General features: G+C 30.4%; 1 protein-coding gene across 5 annotated transcripts in view; it reads right to left on the bottom strand.

The window, feature by feature from the left end:
• Positions 1 to 436: 436 nt before the first annotated feature.
• LOC107453001 (sideroflexin-1) overlaps positions 437 to 22,431 on the bottom strand; it is a 108,134-nt gene continuing 86,139 nt past the window's right edge. For 4 of the 5 annotated variants that reach the window (XM_043052512.3, XM_071187834.2, XM_021147140.4 and 1 more), the window contains 3 exons: positions 16,748 to 16,797; positions 9,451 to 9,498; positions 437 to 650 (listed from right to left, as the gene is read on the bottom strand). In XM_043052512.3, coding sequence (XP_042908446.1) covers positions 554 to 650; positions 9,451 to 9,498; positions 16,748 to 16,797 — 195 coding nt within the window. In that variant the 3' untranslated portion in view covers positions 437 to 553. Of the gene's footprint in view, positions 651 to 7,641; positions 8,423 to 8,889; positions 9,499 to 16,747; positions 16,798 to 22,431 lie in introns of those variants that run through there. The other variant, XR_015430425.1, reaches the window with a different exon arrangement.

Genomic DNA, 22,431 nt, shown 5'->3' with positions numbered 1-22,431 from the left:
TTCGTGCCATTTGGCTAATTAATGTTAATAAAATGAAAAAGACAATTGAGGAGAATTAAAATGACTCATCGTTTTTTTTTTTTTTTTTACAAAAATAAAAACACATTGAGTTTCCTGTTCATGTAATTTCCAGTTTTGGTGATCAAAATTGGTTGCAGTTTTTTTTTCTTCTTTGATTTTTTGCTTTTAAAAAAATATGAGCTGAAGAAAAAGTTCCTTGTTAGATGATAATCATCCAATCAGATTTTGTTAAAACAACTTAGTGTTTCTAAAAGAGTAACTTCATAAATAAAATGTAACGCAAGACAGTAACAGGAGAATCCTTCAATGAATTAATAGCAAAAGACATTACTTTTCATGAAATTCAAATATAACACAGGATTACAACAGGAATAATTTTACATGTATAATTAATTTTAATCACCATTCAAGTGTATTCATTTATCACATAATATTTTTATTAGGAACTATGGAAAATATAAATTTATAAAATACAAAGAAATACAACAGTTTCGTTTTTAGACTATAAATGCAATATATTTCGAAGAACACATTAAAGACCTTTGTTGTAGTATAAACATTTATCTTCCAATTTCAATTTATTCAGAGATTCACGAATTTCTGGCTCTAATGAGTCAACATTAATGGAGCTGTAACAAATAATAAAATAAAAAAATTAATAAACAATGAAATGAGAAACTGAAGTTAATATGATTTATTTTTCATCTGTAATTCTATAACTATGGAGACTTACCAAAGGTAACGTATCCAAATACTTAATGAAAAGTTACCAAATTTTATCAGCTATAACAATCAGAATTTGTTTGTTATATACCTTGTCACATAAGCGAGATCAGTAGTAAAGAGGAAATAAATTACAAATTATGAATTAAACTAAATTACAAATTAGGAAAAATTTGCAAATATTGTTAGTATTTGTTTCAACAAATTCCATGTAATCAAATGTAAGAAACAGTTTTTTTTTTAAATTCAGAACAAATTAATAATTGAACAGCAACTAGTAAATTGAACAATCAAACCAGTTTGACATATTAGTTTTTTTCTTAAATATTTATTTAAGTTAAAAATAAAGAGAAAACATAAAAAATATAAAAGGTTAATGAAAAGAGAAGAAAAAAAAATTTGTTAAAATAAAATATTTAAAAAAAATATTAAAAAGCAGAAAAATGAAAGATGTAATCTCTTCATCAGTTCACACGATTACATCTGCAAAAAGGAGAGCTTTCTAATATTGCATCAATATAGCCAAAGCAAAATAAATCAAAACAATTGCGTGTTTGTGAATATACTTGAGTGAGCCAATGAAGAGATTATATGCTTTCATTTTTTTTTCAAGCTTTTTAAATTTTCTTAAAATATTTTATTTTAATAATTTTTTCTTCTTCTTTTTTCATTATTCTTAAATATTTTCCATGTTTTCTCTATCTTTTTAACGTATTTTATGAGTTCTATATACACTGGTAGACAAAATTAAGAGATAGAAAGCATTTTCGCACATTTCTCTAAAAATACTGCACAAAACCTGGACAGTTGATTGCCATATATGGTCACTGTAGCGCTATTGGCCCTGCGATAAGTTTACGTATTCTTGTGGGCGTTGCTAAGCCAGCAGGAGGCATAAAAGTCCGCATCGAGCTGTTCTTCTCATTCCACTCTTCAACACAGTCACAGATTTTAGTGCATTTTTTGAATAATCTTGTTGTTTCTTGCTGGTTTTTAGGTGAAATGAGTGAACATCATCGTTTAGACGAAGGCATGAGGAGGAGAATTGTGGGTAGACTTGAGGCAGGCCAGTCCCAAGCTCAGATTGCTAGGGAATTGGATATAACACCAAGCGTCATTTCCAATTTGTGGAGTAATTTAAAACTAGTGGGACAGTATCTTGACGACCAGGACAAGGTCGTCCGAGGGCTACAACAGCTAATGAAGGCCAGGAACATCAATTTCGAGTAAGACAGTTTCCAGGAGACTCCATGAAAGAGGACTGTATGCCAGGAAGCCCGTTATTTGCATCCCACTCACTCCCTCCCACAAAAGAGCGCATGCAGAATGGTGCAGACAACATCAGAATTGGACACAGCTTCAATGGGCTAATGTTCTCTTCACCGATGAGTCCAGATTCAGTTTACAACCCAATTCTGGACGGTTATTGACATGGAGGGAACCTGGAACCATCCCAGCAGCATTATCGAAAGGGACCATTATGCAGGGATCATGCAAGATACCCATACACCGCTCCATGTGTTTGACAATGGTTCCGTGATTGCCCAGAGATACAGGCAGGAGGTCCTAGAGCCCTATGTGCGTCTTTTTAGGGGCGCTGTTGGCCCTGGATTCATTTTTATGGACGACAATGCGCGACCCCATAGGGTTCTCATGGTTGATGAGTATCTGGAAAGCGAGGATATTCAACGAATGGATTGGACAGCCAAATCCCCAGACCTGAATCCTATTGAACATGCTTGGGATGCTTTTGGGAGAGCTATTGTGATGCACCAACCTCCCCCCAGAACCATTCTGGAGTTAAAAATTGCTCTGGTGGAAGAATGAGAGGGTCTTCCACAGGTCCTCCTTAATTCCCTTATTAACAGCATGCATACTCGTTGTGCATGCTGTCTGTCTGTCTGTCAGGGGTGACCATACACCATACTAGAGGTAACACACACTGTACAAGCTTCACTTTTATTGTCATCTTTTATCCTTAAGTTCAGACTACATTGGATTTATTGGCAATAGGTCTTGCCTGTGAATGGCACTTTCATTTTTGCTTTCCATACTTTATTATCATGGAATAAGCTATATCCATACCAAATTTTATTTATTTATATTCAGTATTTTTTGAGATATTTGGGAAAATGTCTTCCATCTCTTAGTTTTGTCCACCAGTGTACTTGCAGCTTTGCAAAATTGCTTGAAACATAAAATTAAAGATTGTCTGACAATTAAAATATTTAGATTATATTTAAAAAAAATTATACTCAAACATTTCTGTGATCACCATGTTGAAAAGGATAATTTTAGTAATACATGCTTGAATGCATTTAAGTTTTTAAAAACTCTTTTTGTTTTATGTGCTCCTTTTGTTTTCAGAAAATCAAAAAAATCTTTTTATGTCATTCAAACTAAGCAAAAATAAAAGTAAGTCTTGAAAGATCTGAAAACAGGCAAATGCACAGTTTTGAAAGTTATAAAGCACTCTCAATTTCATTAAGTAAAGCGTTTCTTTCCTACCTTTTAGCCCCACCCCCACCAACCCCTTAATCTTTTAAAAAGTGTTTAATGCTCTATCTTTTAAAGTCTGTTAAGAACAAAAATCCACAAAACAAAATTATTTTGCTAAATCCAATAAAACAAAGGAAGATGGCTTTTAAAAGGATAGCATACTAAGAAAGGGAGAAACTTTTCTAATTTGCAAAGTTTTTTTCTAATTAATTTTTTAAACAATGTGAAAGCATTTACATATTAATTTTCCTCTTATTCTTTATTGTTTAGGTTCGGAAAAAAAAGTACGACCTTTTATATAAATATATTTTTCCTTTTTATAATTATATGTTAGGAGAGCACACAGTACAAAACAAATAATTCATAAGTAATTTACAGCTCTGCCAGTGGGAGCCCTATCATTTTGAAGGGAAAACATGATTTAACACAATTTTTCTTCTTCTAGGGATATATAGGTTGACGTAGTTAGACACATTTTCACGAAAGAAAAATATAAATTTTTTGTATTGTCAGTACTGTTTTACTTTGAATTTTCATGCAAAGCATTTGATAATCTTCATTGCAACACTAGCTTTTTCATAAAATTCATATGTAGCAATTCATAACATGGTTTCTCAGAAAAATGAGCAAGATTTTTTTTTTCTGAAAAAGAGAAAATTTTCTAGAAGGAATCAGTGGGACAAGAATATTCAGTAATTACACTAGAAAATCGTAAAATTTTTATAAGATATTTTCTTCTACAAAAGTATTTCATTTTTATCCAAATTATTATTGATGAACTTGTGGTTTCAACCTAGTTACTTCATACTTAAAGTGATCATAAGTATAAAACTAATTATTACTCTTAAATAATATTTAGAAACATTTAGTTTTCAAATCAAAATTTATCATTTTTGTTCTTCTTTTCGCTACTTTGTTAAGAATATGTTATAAAGAAGGGAAAATATTTTTTTTTAAAAAAATACGTTCTCCCTATAAATATAAAAAGTTTATTTTATTAGATTAGTGACTAATACAGTGTAACGTCCCATATCCGGACGTCCCTTTCCCGGAAGGGTCGATTTCCCGGACACTTTTTAACAATCAAAATAATCAAACATCTCTCCATCATCCCCTTTCCTTAAAAAAAAAAAGAAGTCTTTTGACACATTTTCTCTTTTCCGCATCGAACCCATAAATCACCAGAAAGGGGAAGTGAAGATCTACCAAGACCATTGAGTGACCGTTAGTGACGCTCCTCCCTTGGAATGTAGGAAAAAGAGGGATATTTGTTTTCAAAAGATCGCAACTGAGTCCCCTCCCCCCCCCCTTTCCCATGCAGGTGGCTAGTAAAAGAGGCATTTCCTGGAACCTTTTTTATTGAAAGAAGAAATACTGTGAAAAAGGGTAAACGGGGCAAGCGTTAAGGTGGAGGGGGAGTCAAAATAGAAAATTTGAATAGGTCTAAAAGGATATACGTCCTTGAGAAACAAAACATTCGTTCTTCCCCATACCATGTAATATTTAGGAGGCGGGGGGAAAAGGGGGCAGCATTCTCTCTTTAGCAGATTCTTTCAGTCATAGAAGAAAAAATAAAGAGAACCCAATCAGCGTGCCCCGCCTTTATGCTTGATTGATAGCCAATGATTGGAGAGAAAACAATAATTTGTTATTTCCCCACCCTCAACATAAATGATCTCTTCTTTACACTTATTTTCCTTCACAAAAAAGGAGGAAATGAATTTTTCTCCTCCACCTACCCACTTTAATGAATGACGGGAATTTCCCTTTCTTGCTTGAATCATTCTAGTTAAAAATGGCGGATTATTATTTTCATATGACAATTTTTTTCGTTTTCTATATTTTAAGGAATAATACTTTTTTTCTAATATTTCATATTTTATTGATTAGATATTCTATTACTAAAACATTATTCCCCTTAAAAATAATTTTTATTTATTTTTTGCGTCTTAGATTTAGATCATTTTAAGCTTTGTTCCAGAATGACATGAATTTCCCCTTCCTGCTTGAATCGTTCTAGTTCAAAATGGCGGATTAATATTTTCATAACTGTAAAATTTTTTTCGTTTTCCATATTTTCAGCAATATTTTTTTCTAATATTTCATATTTTATAGATTAGATATTCTAATGCTAAAACATTGCTCCCCTTAAAAATAACATTTATTTATTTTTTGCTTCTTAGATTCAGATCGTTTATTAAATCATTTTAAGCTTTGTTTACCTTGGGGGTCTATTATACGGAAAAATCTATTATACAGACTTCTGGAAGTCCCACCAATTCCGGATACACGACTTTACACTGTATTGATTTTACTTTTTAAAATTTTCAAATAATTAATTACCCTTGTTTCTTTATTCGTATTTCTCGGTATGTAATGAGCAAATCATACTAAATAAATTTAATTTTAAATTAACATAAAAGTAATTAATTTACACTTTCCTTAAATAATATCAACTATTGTAATTATTATTCTTGATTATGCTTGCTATTAAAGAGATTTTTTGTTAACAGTCCTTAGTTATTAGATTTTAATGATTTGTGTCATTTATTTCAGCTTTCTGTTCTTCATTTTTTTTTTTTTTTTGTACAAAATACTCCCATCTTTGAAAAATCAGATGGTTTTCATACTCGTGTCTTTCAAAAAGTAATTTAATATTTTTGGTAATGAATATTCAAATAATTTAAAATCATGAAACTAGTGATGTTATTTCTATTTTGGATAGTCTTGAATTTTATTTATTGTGAAATTGCTGTACATTTCTCAGTTTTTCTTTGTCCATTTGAAACAAAATTCAAAATCACAAAACTGATCTTGTAGAGCTGAACTAAAATGCTACCAATAATAAAATTAGATAAAAAGTAATTATGAAAGTCCATATGAAATTCAAAATCTAAATTTTTAAATCTCATAGCCTTTACTCTTCCTCACAAGTAAATATATTCAAATTAAGGATATGGGTGTTGTTTTGTACACTAGGTTTTTGTGGTATTTTGAAGCCATTTAGCTCACAATGTGATCATTGTGTTTTGAGACTCTCTAGAGTAGTATTTCTTTTATATGTGTATTTGTTACCCGATTTATTATTTGTGCTTGAAGAAGAAATCGACATTTGAAAAAAGAATTGTTATAAAACACGTTTTACCTTGTTAACTTTGAAATTTAAACCTAAATGATAATTTGTAAAATGAACTTAGTCTCGATGCTCGAACAATATGATAACACTAACTAATGATAGTACACGGCTTGCATCAAGAACAAACAGTAATAAACAAGTAAAAAGAGGCCAAATCAGGACTGCAAAAAGTTCTTTCTAAATCTAGCAACCATGTCACCATTTTAACAATCTAAATGACTAAAAAAAAATTTATCTTCAAACTCACCAGAATTACTTAATTTCATTAATATCTTACGAAATACAGCAGATTTGAGGTGAGAAATTATATAATTTATTTTTTATTAAAAACAAAATTATCTGTTTGAAAATATTGCCTCGCAGAATGAGCTGTGGTAAGCAGCTGTATACTCTTTAATTGGAAGTACAGCGGGTCAAGAGCTCGAGATTGTAGTTGTTTATATTTATATTGAAAACACCATATAGGTACATGAAATATCTACTTTCATGTAGCTACTAATTTCATCAAACTGCTTTCATGAAACTACTAATTTCCTTGATCAACTTTCATGAAACTTTCATATTCTATGTTTATGAGAAATATGAACTTTATGATAGTTTCATTTTTTACATAGTTTTTTTAAATTGTTTAACGAACATATAGATTTATTAGGCATATGAAGATGGTATTGTCACAAATTTATTTTAACGTTTAATACAAATAAATGTTAATAATACAGTTACTCAATCTTAAGAGCCCCTCAGAGATTATCACAAATGAAATAACAAAGGGGTGATGTTTTCGATAGGCATTTTCAAAAAGGTTATTTGTAACATGTTATTTTATAAGTTTTCATAAATATCTTTGTTTTAAAATTTTTAACTTTAAAAGAATTTTAAGCATCATTCAAATTGGGTTTTCCTCAATCTAAAAAAACAAACAAAAGTAATGTATAAAAAAGTTAAAAACAGAAAGTGTGCAACAGGATATCCAATATTAATTGTTATGTTATTTTATTACAACATGCTTTTGAGGAAAATCTACAACAGCTTTAAAAATCATTTACTGTTAAAAGTTATAAGTATTATTTTCAAAAGGTGCCACCTTTCAAAAATTGCAATCCATAATCAGAAGTACAATAAAACATATAACCTACGCAAAATTCAAATTAGAACGATTTCAAGAGGTTTTACTACTTAACTATATATAGGCATATACCTAATATTAATAATATTATGCATAAATTTGATTTCAAGAAAAAAATTTAACACTTAAGAGTAACTTTTTTTTTTTTTTAATTTTTGCTGTAAAGGGAAAAATTTCCTAACTCTTGGTAATCTGGAAAAAACAATACTTTTAAGAGATAATTAGAAAAATTCTCATGAAGTTTCATTTTTATTAATCAGTAAGACAGTAATCTTAACAACAAAACCATAATAATTACGGATAAATGATTAATGATAGGGATCTCTGTATTTTTCTAGTGAAGTTTTTATTTTCCCTTTTTTTCAAAGGTATTGTGCTGTCAGGTGATACTTTATCATCAAAATTCTATTGAAACTAAAGACACATAAGAAAATAAAAAAATTCTGAGATTCAGAGAAGAGACAAAAAATTGAGACAAAAACTTTAAGACTAAATAAATTCAACAGGGTTACCACTCCAATATGGAAAAAAAAAATCCCTGTGTTCTCTCTGTACATATCATACACAATATATTAAGAGGAAACACACAATCACTGTGCTCTTGTGTGCTCTATATTGGGCTAACTATACTAATTTTAATTGCTGGAAAAACATACACAGCTGAACATACTTAAATAATGTTATAGTAAATTAAAAAGTTTAATAGCTGAAATATCTTTCTTAAATATCCCATAGATTTACATTAGAGTGGTTACCATTTTTTTTAAAAATATCAAAATAAGAAACAAAATTCCCTGTATTTTTCCAGTTTGTAATGAAAAACTCAAAATTCCCTACATTTTACCTGTTATTTTAGGCAATTTTTAAATTCCCAGTAATTTCCAGGTTTTCCCTGTTCTCGTTGTGGAGTGGTGACCCTGTTCAAATTCACTAAAATGTCACTCAGAACCTTTTTTCCCTAAACTCAACTGCAATAGATGTAAAAAATCTTTTAATGTTACCACTAATTCAATTATGTGTCAATTTCCTGGATTATTAACCCACTGACGGTTAGCCAATGAGTAAAATTGGGAGTATGTTTCCTCTCAATGCATTATTTTCTTATCTAATAACATAGAAAAACCAATTTTGTTATGCGAAGACTGCAGGTTAATATACGACTTTTTAAGTGCAGAATCGTCATATCTTTCTTAAATATCCCATAGATTAAGATTCGAGGGGTTACCATTTTTTTTAAATACAAAAGTAAGAAACAAAATTCCCTGTATTTTTCCAGTTTGTAATGTAAAACTAAAAATTTCCTACATTTTCCCTGTTATTTTTGGTGATTTTTAAATTCCCTGTAATTTCCAGGTTTTCCCTGTTCTCTTTTTTGAGTTTCAACCCTGCTCAAATTCACTAAAATGTCACTCAGAACTCTTTTCACTAAACTCAACTGTTATAGATGTAAAAAAATCTTTTAATGTCACCACTAATTCAATTATGTGTCAATTTCCTGGTTTATTAACCCACTGACGATTAGCCGATGGGCATAATTGGGAGTATGTTTCTTCCCAATGCATTATTTTCTTATCTAATAACATAGAAAAACCGATTTTGCTATGCGAAGACTGTAGGTTAATATACGACTGTTTAGGTGCAGAATCGTCAGTGGGTTTTGACGAAAATATACAAATTTCCCATATTTTTTAGAAAAAAAAAAGGAGAGAGAAGCCAAAACCAAATTCTCTGACAATTACATATTTTTCTAAAATCCCTGTTCCTTAAGAGTCCTGTTGTGATATTTAGGCCAGGTCAATAGCTGTTCAAATAATGTACTTTAACTAAATATTTGAACCATTTTGTAAACAGACAAAAAAAAAAAAAAACTGAACTTATTTAGTAGAAATTGAACAACATTTACTCACCATAGAGTTATATTTCAGAAAGAAAATAAAAGTATTACCTTTGTTGTGGAAATAATGCACAGCATAATGGGGTAGCAAAGACCAGACTGAAAAAGAAAAAAAAATATTAAGTATTATTACATATGAAGAATTAATCTGGGAACCTTATAGGATGCCTTGAAAACATAAATTTTACACTTTGTGTAAAAGGCTTACCTACAAAGTAATATCAGTCTTTTGATTAAATTTTATACACATAATAGGATACAGTAAATGATGAAGGATCTCAAAAGTGTCTCCCCCAGCTTCAATATATTACTTTATATTAGTTTTCTAGACAGTGCAAGTACAAAACTGTACTCAAAAAGAGAAAAATAGGGATAATTGTCCTAGGGCTCAGATCAGCAGAGGGCTTGAATGAAATTCCTAACACGATGTTTTATAAAAAAATCTCCGCAGAGAATTTTTTAAAAGTATATACATTTGAAATATTCTCAACTTTTTCCAAATTTCTCAAAAATATGTCCTATACTTCGTTTCACCTCAAGTTGGCACTGCAGGGAAAAGTAGGAAATGTACAACTACACATTTGAAAAGTAGTTCTTAGCTATTTCGGAATTAATAACAGCTTAAATGTGCGTACAAATATAAATAAATGTTGTATTATAAAAAATATGTATCTTGAACATGTTTTAGAAGTTTCATCATGTTTAAATGTATTTAACTTAAAAATACCTTCTCAGGAAAGCGAATGTACAAAGATGGAGGTGTTTTAGTTTGGCAATGAATTAGTTTTCGAGGACTAGGAATTGGCCAGTTGGCTATGTTTTTGCACTGGTCAGCCAGCTCTCTCAAGTCTCCTTGCCTTTGCACTTTATTTCAATTTCTTTTACCTACGTCGCTTAATTGTTCTTTTGTTTATATTAGTTATTAACTGTTAATTTATTTTTTTGCTACTTATTTAATGTTAGCTGGTCTTTATAGTTATTTTTTTCGCATTGTTTTTTTTCTTCTAATTTCTCGTTTAAAAAAATTTTTTTGCTTTTTTTGCTAATTACTAACTTTTAGCTTGTTTTTTGTTAATTTGTTTCTATAGCCATAAATTAAGCTTTATATTGGAATTGTAAAGACTTGGGAATTTCTTTCGAGAAACGAAAAAGGCAATCTTCCCTTAAAGAGGAGTTTCTTTTAGAGGTTTTTTAGGTAAGTTCTTTTGTTTTAAGGAAGCAAACATATTTCAGAATTATGATTACTTTTATAATAAAAAAACTTCACAGAAAAAATTGGATTTCTTTATAGAAAAAAAAGAACAGTTAATATTATAAAACATGTGTATGATCTTCTTCATGATCATGCCTATGTTGACATTTCCTTCCCCCACAAAACACCAATGTGGGATAAATTAAAATATGTAAAACTAAAAAAAAAGGTAGGATACAAAAAAAAAAATAGTATCTGAAGTAAAGTATTTATGAGCAACTGTGTCTTTTCAAATATAATCTTAATTCCCTTAAAATTAGTCGTTTAGTTAAAAAATATTAATAAAAAAATCTGTTTTTTAAAAATCATATAGGAAAAATCTGATTTTTAAAAATTATAGTAAGAAATCAGCTTACAATTATTATCTCAAATCAATTATTATTATAAATACTCTAAAAAAAAATCTTGCTCTTTTCTGTATTTTGCTTAAAATTTTTGTAAAATTCTCGCTAAATTTTTTTTTAAAAATCTACGCTTTGTTTTCTTTAACACCAATATTAGCCACTTTCTCCTATTTTTGCTGCCTCATTCTCCCAACTATCTTAAAGCAACCCAGTTTCCATGACAACAGCTGCAATTCAGTCTACCTGCCTTTCTCTCCAGTGCCAACCTATGGCAGTGTTGCCAGAATTTAATATTAGAAAGTAGCGAATGGAAGCTCCAAAAGTAGCGGATTCAAACATTTTGTGGCCCAAAAAAACTTTATATATATATATATGTGTTACATAAAAAGCTTCAATTAATATTTTTATGTTATCTTTTCTGTAAATCCTTCTCTTTTATTTTATTATTCTAATCGGAACACTTTCTCACACTTTTAAATTCACATCCTGTGATTAAATCTATTTTTGACTCAAGTATGCATTAATTAAAAGTAAAGACACTTTTCCCTTTACTCTTTGTGGGCATCACGAGACCTATTTATTAAACCAATAGTAATTTCTAAGATTTCCTTCCAAGAAATCTTAGATCTAAGATTTTATCCACTTGAAAATTGCGACTGAAAGTAATGTACTTCCTTTTCATATGACTCTCCATACGCTAATGGTGAAAACATGCAAAGTGTTGCCATAGGTAGAGAGCTCTGCTTTGCCCCACCTGTAGCCCATTTCGATCACCAATAATATACTTAGAAAAATCGATATTTTGAGAACCAAAGGGTAAATTATAAAAGGCTTCAATAAATGTCACAAAATATGTAAATTACACTTTTTGTGTTTTTGAGAAAGAACCTCTTAATGAATTTTGACTCAGGACCTACGACCAGTCTTGTGAAAGCATCAGGTTAAGCCATTTCTCCAATTTCATTCAAGGCTATGGAACTAGCCAATTTGACAGTCAACAATCCCAAAATGCTCCTTCATGAGAGTAGAATATAATTTATGCTGGTGTATACAGGCTTTTTTGTTTGTCTTAGTTGGGATTATTTTAAATCTTTCCCTTTACTATGTCTAGCATTGATTGTTTTTGTAAGACTAAAAACAAACTCTTAAATCGCTTGAGTTTTTTAATTGTAAAGGCAAGCAATATTGGAATTTTCAATATCATGATATATCATCAAAGATATCAATATTGCCCGACATATCGTGATTTTTTCTAAGAACTGCAATGTTTCATTTGGATAATGAATTTGTTACTTAAATGAAGGGAAAAAACATTTTTTAAAAAAAGCATTATTGATAATCATAATATTAAGAATAACAGCAATAATAAGAATTTAACAAAATACATATTAAGAAAATATTGCTTTTGTCTATGTATGTAAGGTAATGGTTATGGCCCGTAGGGCCCATACACTAAATTCAAATGAAAACACATGGAAAATTTAGAACTTAAAAGAGCTAAAAAAAAACATTAAAACAAAGCAAGCTAAAAGCAAACGTGCATAAAAAGGCCAATAGAAAACCACAGTGAGATAATATAGTAATTGAATAAAAGTTAAAAGTCATTAAAAGCCCTTGAAAGTTAAAATCCAGTTGAGTAAAAGTCCAAGTGAATAAAAACAGTTAAAAAGGCTAAAGGTTATTCGGTAAAAAAATGAGATGACATATTTTATTATGTTGTAATAACCAGAGTAAGTGCATCTGGGGCTAAAATGTCTTCAAGAGCTTGTTTAATGATATTGATCGCATTTTTCCTGCAGGCCAGTATAGCATACCCCTGATGCTAACCTTGGACAATCTTTAACAAGGTGCACAATGTCTTACCGTACTGCCGTTTTTATTTTAAAGAATCTTTGCTGGTAGATCCCAAACACTCCATAACCAGTAAGAAGCTGATTCAAGTAAAAATTAGCCTGCACGCGTTTAAGGCTAGTGTCTTTAAAAAATTTATAAGTCTGTCTTCTTCTGTCGCTCATCTCCTCTAGTCCTCATTCCAATGATTAAAAGTTATTTTCTTCATGTATGTCTTAAATTGCGATTTTTCACCCAGGTCTCATAATCAATTTGTTTTAATTTAGTGGCTTCCTTGACAACCTTCATTAACTTGAATACTGCTTTAATCCAATTTATTTTATAATTGTCACTCCATATAGCTTTTATATCCTCAATTAATTCAAGATCTTCCAGGCACATTATCTAGCGTATCCAACACCCTGAACTTCCTGAGGTACATATAATATTGGTGCCTGAAGACCAGTTTTTGATAAGACTTCCATCACAGCTGAGTGGTTGAGTTGGCTGGCTACGTAATCTCGAATTTGTTCCATAGTTGTTCTATGGGATCGGGAGAAGGCTAGTCCAGTCACACATTTCATTTTCTACACAATGTGTGAATGGAAGAGAAATGGGCCAAAATATTGCCATTGTTGGCATTGTCCACATACATCTCAGAGTTCATGTCTTCGAACACACAAGTTGGGCATTGTCCACATACATGTCAGAGTTCATGTCTTCGAAAACAGGAACTAACAGAACTAGGCCAAACTAAGAGACCCACACCATTATGCTTCCACCACCATAACAACCGGTTGCTGAGATACTTTTAGTCAGTGTATCTTCTCTTGGTGAGCTATGTTCCTTAATCCACAGGAGTGCTTTGTAAGGAGCTCTGCTAAGTAAATGATACAATTGTTGCAAAAATATTGTATTAATAATACTTCTATTATCTTTAATGACAGCACCATAACCAGTTTTATTAGTAAGTGCACTGTTGTCTTCAATTCTCGACCAATCTGTGAAAGTCCACTATTGGTTGGAGAAAGTCTCCCACAGGTCAACGTGAGAGATTTTGAGGGGTGCACCAATTTTGGTGAAGACAAGAGATGATTAGGAATGTACATATCATTTTGTCTATGTATGGAAACTAAACATTCTTTTTGAGTTTGCTAATGATTCAAAACTGTCAAATGAGCATCCTTCGTTCAGGGTATCTGCTACATTTTAGATTTTCAAATTCATGACTTTCCATGACTAATTCCAAGAATTTTTCATGACTTAACGAAGTTACTATTTTCTTCAACAAAAACACAATAATAAATTTAAAAAAGCATTATAATAACATTCATTGAAATGATAGGTATAACCAAAACTGTTGTACACTGCATCTTCATATTTATAGATTTTAAATTTAAAAAACAAAGTGAAGAAACAGTTGAAGCAATAAAATAGCTGAAAAAATACAAAAACCAATTTTTTTTCTGCAGAATTACATTCTAAAGATACTTTTCTAGTTTATCGGAAAGGAAAGAAATACTCCTGATTTTTCTGTTCTCATTTCGGAATAAAACAATTCGCCAATGACTGGCTTGCTTCAGCTACAATTTTAAATTGATAAAACAATAATAACAAAAATTCTGAAATCACAGAAGTTTAAAAGATAATTTGGTCTAGAAATGATGTTTTTCCTTTCATTTTTTTAAAGAACACCATAATTTTTAAAGAATCGAGATATTGCAGATTCCAGGCTTGGGACCTCTAAAAGGCTTGTCGTTGTTGTTAATTTACGTCGCACTAGAGCTGCACAATGGGCTATTGGCGACGGTCTGGGAAACATCCCGGAGGATGATCCGAAGACATGCCATCACAATTTTGATCCTATGCGGAGGCTAAAAGGCTTGTCAGAAGCAGCGTCGTTTGAACTGCGAAAATCGGATCTATCTGGAGGGCGGGTAAAAAATTCAGAAAATCTTACCTGCTGCATGTAAAAGGGGAGAAAATAGTTAAAATAAGCAAAAATGAGAAAGGATTGATAGCTATGTAGTTTGAATTTTCTATTTCTCTTTGAAAATCGGTGAATTTTCTGAAAAAGCGGAATACTTATAAAAAAAACAGTGAAATTTTTTAGAAAATCTGAATTTTTCATTAAAAAAAAAAGCTGAAATTTAAGAGATAAAAGTAAAAAAAGCGGAAAAATCTCATCCCTGAGACATATCAAATAGGGGTTACTAAATGCGTGCTTTGTTTCGAGATTCGGTTGTTGTAACAAATAATATCGTATAAAAAATATCAAATTTCAAAAAATTTTGCGAAAATCAATAGCAATAATTACAACAAAAATATATATATAGAATCATGACAATAAAAATTAAATATTCAAATGCGCAATTTTAATGTTCCATATTGTTAGAAATATATCGGGATATTTAAAAAACCATGATAATCATATAAATTATTGCCCAAAACACAATCTAAACACTACATGGACATATTATATGGTCGGCATAAATTCAGCGTATAAAAAAGTGACTATTTAAATGCGAGATTAAAATTTCACATGCAGAAATAATATTAACTGAGAAATAACCGGAACTTTAAAAACTCGTGGGGATCAATAAAACTAGCAATAAAGAATCAAAATAACTATGCGAAAAAATTGAAAAAGAAAATTTGGGTTTTGCGATTGTAATATAAATTATTCAAGTTATTTTTTTCGAATTGTATAAAAATAATATGTTTTTATTTTTTTTTAAAAAAAGGGAAAATTCCAAGCAATAACTGTCAAAAGAATAATTGAAAAATGCACAGATTAACAGGGATATTGGCACAAACCGAGTGTGTCAAAGACAGATTCCTTGAATCTGCGATTTTAACTTAAGAGTGTCATAATAATACTAATTTTTTTTCTTTAAAATCACAAGAGGATTAATTTTAAAAAATAGATTTAGAAAAAAAAGAAGAAAAACAAGTAAAAATTTCAAACAATAATTACCAAAAAAAATTATTGAAACACTACATATATTATAAAAATAGGAGATCTGCAGTTCTTGTACCCATTTTCAGTCAAGGATCGAACCATAAGGCCCAGTCTTTGCTATGAAAAAGCCTCCCACACCATTATGGAGTCACCAACAGATTGCACTGAGTCTTGTTGACAATTTGGGTCTATGGCTTTGAAGGGTGTGCGACACACCCGAACTCTGCCATAAGCTCTGACAAACTAAAATCATGACACATCTGATCACAGTTTTCCAATCGTCTAGAGTACAACGAATTTGGTCATGAGCCCATGAAAGGCGCTGGACATGTCATGATATTAGTAAAAGCACTTGAGTCAGCCTTCTGTTACCATACCAAATTAGAACCAAATTTCGCCACATATTCCTAACAGACACGTTCATTTCATGCCTCACATTGATACTTGCAGTTATTTCAAGCAATATCACTTTGTTAACACTGACAATTCCATGCACAAGTTGATGGTTTCAGTCATCAAGCATAGACAGTCAACCACTACGTTGTTCATTGTGGGAGGTTATGCCTGATAATATTTATTAAAGGCACAATAGTCAAGGAATGTCAAATTCCCTCACAATTTCCAAAATGGAATGCCCCACCCGCGCGAATAGCTCCATTAAAATTTCAAAGTCCGTTAATTCTCATCATGCAATCATAATTACATCAGAAACATTTGCCAATGAATAACTTGAACACAAATAAAAGTCCAATATTATTTTTTAAAATCTCTGAATTTGTTTTCATTTCAAATTTTTAAACATTTTTTACATTTTTCTTAATATATTTTTTCAAACTTAATTAACATTTTTGATAGAAACTAAAATGTGCTTAGAGCTTATTTAGATTTTAGTTTAAAAGAAACAAGCTTATTACAAATATGTAACCAAATAAAACTATATAGCCAAAATATGATACTTACAATAAGCCGCAAAGTCCAACTTGCAAAGGGGCATTTATCCATGGAAATTTCTATAAAATAAGATTCTAAATAAATCAAGATATTTAAACATATTTTTTTTAATGTAAATGAAGCGAAATATAATAGATTCCTAACTGTTACTGAAATTCTTTATTACATACATCGTATTGCTTTGTATAAAATATTTCATTTGCAGAATGCAAACAAAAAACAACTGTTTTCCCCTCTAGAGGAAAATACATGTATTAACTCCCTGGAAGAGTCCGTTTGAACCCGTAATGTCACACTAAAGGCGTCTAATTATCCATAAAGTGAAACTGTCAAGTTATAAGTTGACTACCAATCTAAATTCTTCTCTATAATCAAGAACTGAAATTATTCCATTTATTAACTGGGATTAAAACTTCTTTTAAATATAATATCTTGTATGTTGGCAGCTGAAATACGTCAAATTTACTTAGAAGATTTATTGGAATGCTATTCTAAACTCCAGTATTTTTAAACTAAAATTTATTATGCATTAAAAGAACTACTAGGATTATGCAATTAAATCACGCTACTAAGATAATAAATTATCAGTAAATTACATTTTTTCTTACTTTAAATGTGAAACAAATAGAAATGAGAATTAGAAGAGTTTTTATAAAATTACCAAATTTTTATATAAATACATATGGCGGAGGTTTTTCTCCATCAGTGGCCGCCAATATTTGTATAATGGATTTCATTTGGCTATACGAAAATACATCTTGTTTATGAAAATACTAAAAATGATAATGTCCAGGAAACAATATATAAATCGTTTAAAAATCCAATTTATTAAACAATAATTTTTGAAGATTATAGAGAATGGCCATCAATACAACAAATTATCAAAAATAAATCCCTTAAAGGGATACAGAAAATATAACTTCCACATTAAGAAGTTTTGTTGGCATTTCGTTACGATTGCATTCTTTAAAACCGTTAGGACGGCTGGGACAGGAGCACCCAAAGGGCACTCCTAGTCGCCACAAATTTTAAATTATAAGTTAATATAATTGTTCCTAACGAACACAGAAAGTATGGGTAGGAGATGCAAAATTGGCAAATTATCAAAACATAACATAGCCAAAACAAAGCCAACCAGCATATCAATATTGGGTTTAAAGAAACACCTTGGCAATCACAAGTCGACAACAAATTTATGAGAATTATTACAACCATGCAACTGAAACATTTAGCGGTTAGAAATTTTGAATAAAAAGTTATTAATAGATTTTTTTTTCGATTAGAGGCGACAGTGAATTAATAAGTCTGCATTAGTAATGAAATAAAAAGTATCTGTTACATTGATCTATAAGAGAAGAATAAATATTTTATGTTCGTTTTAAAAGATTAAGTCTTTGATTTGTTTCAAATATAATTCTATTAATAAAAATAAGCTTAAGCAATGAAAGATATTTTAAAAGGTTAGAAAATAAATATGTAATGCCAATTGTGGCATCACAGTACAGCAAAAGTCAATTCTAGGGAAATAATTAAAGGAAAATTTATTTTTTATTTATTAGTAAAATTGCACTTTTATAACTTTTTTTTTCGTAAATTGATATAAATATGACCAAAAGATGTCCTTTAAATCATGAGCAGGGGATAACGTGCTATTTTCATACATTTTGTATGGAATAATCAGTCAATATTTTCCAATGCATTTAAATCATTAACATTGGTCATTAAAAACCTAAAAATATCTTCAAAACAATAAAATAAAGTAGATGGAAAGAAGAGAAATTAGAGTATCAATATCTACACTCAAGTATTGACTTTAAACCACACTGTAAGGGGGCAAGCCGTAATCATTAATTTTGGGGGAATACTTTTTTAAAAATATTTTTTTACAGTTTCTTAACTATAGAATAGACTTAGAAGATATTTGCATCGATTTTTGGATATTTGGGAGAGGGATATTTCTAGTCCAATTGCTTATTAGTAAATAAGTTTCATTAAAATAAAACTCATAATTTCTCTCACTATCTTTACAATTGTATGTGGGTAATAAATGAATAATTTTAGTACTAATATTTGCAATATTTTTTTCCTTCTTTCCAAGAATATAGATTTATTAAGTCGATTGATAATCTTATTCTGCATACAAATTTGTACTTTCTCAGCTTTATTAATGAACTTTTGGTTATTAATTTTGATAATTTTAGCGAAACAAATTTATCAAAGTGAAATTCATTCACTTAATAAAATTAATATTTTAAATCTTTCAGCAATTATTTAAGATTAAACTCTTAGAACTAATAAAAATACATAAATTTCTTTTAAACTTTTAGGCGAAAGAAATGATTTTAATTTTCCACTCAATAAGTGCATTGATTTTAATTCAAACTTAGACAACAAGGTTTTTTCCAATATAATTACTAATCAGGTTCTATGATTTTACAGAAATTTTCCAAATCTAAAGAATTTTTATAAGAAACAAATAATTTTAAAACAAATCTAATTATTAGCAATTTTCTTTCTTCCTTTTTTCAATTCCATTTAAGACATCTATTTTATTTTTGATAACAGTATTATCTCTGATTTAATTTTTAAGTGGAAACTATTCATGATAAGCAATTCCTAAACTACTAGATGGAACAGTTTGGATGTTTGATTATTTACACTGGATTAATTAAATTATTAATCAGTAGTCTCTAATAAAAATTGATTGTCCAGTGTAATAGTTTCTTTTTTCAGAAAGTATACAATAAGCCCTATTGTAAGTGGTGTCTGACCTATAAATGGTTATCAACCAATGAAAGCACATAATACCTGTAGATTTCACTGTTATGAAAGAAAATCTATAAATGTCTATAAATGATTTATAAACTGTCACCCTATGAAGGAAGGAAAACCAGTAAAATAGTTTATTTCTTGATTGTGATTGCATCTAAAGTCCTACAAATATTACTAATGTGAATGGTTCTTTCATTTTTCTTAAGGTTTTAAATCGAAATAAATTTTGTAAAAAAAGTTTAAATGATAATTTTTTTTAATGGTTTAAACAAACAAGTTATATTTTACTTTACTATTAATTAATTAAAATACAGTAGAGAACCTCGTATCCGGAAATCAGAAAACCGGAAAAACCAGATAATCGGAACAAAATTCGATACATTTTCCCACCATTTTTCAAGAAATAAAAATTTTCCCTTGTAAGATTTTTCCTTCTTTTTTAAAAGATTCTTAGTTTATCATCATTTTAGAAATAATCATTACTTCCCTAGACTGTCAGGAGAAATAAGAGTCTGGCATTAAATATCATCAATCATTCCCTTCCTCACCATCTACACTGGTGTGCAAAACTTAAGCAACAAGTGGTTTTTCGGCCACAGCTCCCCAACAAAGTATAAGATAGCCATGAAATTGCAGTATAATATGCATGTAATTCAGTAGAAAGATTATTTGTATGCAAATTTTAGAAATAAAACGTCGAAGGTGATGTAAGTGTACGTAAACCTTGTGGGTCGGCGCGCGCAGGTCAAAGCTGTGATAAAAGGATAAAGAGCACCATAAGACATTCGCTGCAAGTGCAAGTGATTTGCTTTGTGAAACATGTCTTCAAGAAATCATTTAGACGACTTTACTTGTAGAAGAATGATTGGGAAGCTAGAGGAGGGGCATAGTGTGACCAGTGTCGCCGAAGCGTTCGGGATCAACAAAATCTGTTGTTTCTCATACTTGAAATGCCTTTAAAACTACTGGTACAGCTGTTCGGAAGGTTGGTGGTGGCCGTCCAAGGAAAACAACACCAAGAGATGACCGTTACATTGTCCTCCAGGCGAAAAGAAGCCGTTTTCAGTCAGCGAGCGCCATATCTCAGCAACTGTGCACAGCCACAGGACGACAAGTATCAAGATTTACAGTGGCCAGACGCCTCCACAAAGGTGGCTTATTTGCTAGACGTTCTGAACGCTGCATACCTTTAAAAGTTAGCCATCGGCGGCACCGTTTAGAGAGGTGCAGAGAACACGAAACCTGGACACCTCATCAAATGAATCGTGTCCTCTTCACAGATGAGAATCGTTTTAGTGCTACAAGCGATTCTCAACGTCAGTTGATCTGGAGAGCGGTTGGAGCTCGATTTCATCCCAATAACATCGCAGAAAGAGATTGTTACGGGGGTCCTGGAGTTGTCGTCTGGGGTGGCATTATGTTGAACGGGCAAACTGAGCTACAGATCTTCGACCGAGGTTCTGTAACTGGAGACCGCTACTGCAATGAGGTAATCCTACCCCATGTGCGTCTGTTTCGAGGGGCCATTGGACCAGACTTTATTTTTATGGATGACAATGTATTGCTTAGAAAATTACTGCAGATGAAAAATAATGAACAATATGGTCTATTTTAAGTTTTGTTTATGCAGAATGAAGAAAAGTTAGCAAGTAGATACAAATATTTTTAGGAAGTTAAAAAGAGGAACAGAGATATTTCTGTATCTTAGTTTATTGCGCCAACTACGGTCACCTAGGCACTAAATGGATTATAAACTGTTCAGAGGTTTGTCCGCGGGGAGCTAAGAGTTATAGCTTTCAAGTTGGTTCCTTTCTCTGAATTTTTTTTTTTTTTAGTTTCTGCGAGCGGCTGCTCAGAAATTGTCAAAACTTGATTATTTTGCTGCAAATCACAATATAAAAATCTTCAAGAATATTTTGAGAACCAATCAGATCTCAACAATATTTAAATAGTGAGTCACAATTTGTTGATTTTATTGCGATTTTCATAGAATATATATTAAAATTACAAGAATAAATTATATTCTGTTAAATTATTGTGTGATAAGTTGCTTTAATCTAATTTTCATCAATTAACAGTGTTATAAATTAAAAACATTGTTTTAGATAAGAAATCATTAATTATCTAAAAAAATCTGTTTACTTGCTGTACCCACAACTCTCTATGGCGTATGAAACCCTGAATTTCCTGCCGTTATCCAAGGCTATTTCTCTAGCCTGCCATTAATTAAACATTTGTACATGTTGATTTGGTAATGTTTAAAATAAGTCTTTTTTATTTATAAGATTTGCACTAGTTAATTCCTTAAAATTTCAAAACTAATTTTGACATATAAGAAGTTTCATTTGTGTAATTATTTTTTGCTACAAAAAATTTCATGATTAATATTAGAAATAATACTTAAATATTTTATGTCTATTTTGTAACTTTTTATTTCAAATAAAGTAAAAAACATCAGGTCAGACTGAATGCGAAAAAAATCTCCCCCATGTTTAAAAAAATTCACCATAATACACACCTTAAAATTGCGCTAATTTAAATTTTGTAAAAAGTTAACTGTATCTGTGTTATTGAATATCTGAGTAATGATAGCTAGTTTGGAAAGTTGGCAGCACTGCCACAAGATAACATATGAAAACATACTTCAAATCTGTATAGGAAATATGTCAACAAGTGCTCCAAAAATGATTTGTTTCTCTCAGAGCTCAGATAGCATACTTATTGAGTTATTTTGAGATATAAAATTTATATAAAATATTAAGAGCCAAAGTAATCTGTGAGAAGTGATTCGATGCAATTGAAATCATTTTTAGCAAATTGACCAATATAATTTTATTCTTTGCAAGAATAAAAATTATATTCCTGTATATATTGCAAAAAAAATGTAAGAATAAGGGAGTATAGTGATACTGATTAAAGGT

Source organism: Parasteatoda tepidariorum, chromosome 11 (assembly GCF_982258835.1).
Source record: "Parasteatoda tepidariorum strain Cologne lab strain chromosome 11, Ptep-v5.0, whole genome shotgun sequence".
In the NCBI taxonomy this organism is placed as follows: domain Eukaryota; kingdom Metazoa; phylum Arthropoda; class Arachnida; order Araneae; family Theridiidae; genus Parasteatoda; species Parasteatoda tepidariorum.
Note: the sequence above shows the minus strand (reverse complement) of the source record. Positions and strands in the feature narration are given on the sequence as shown.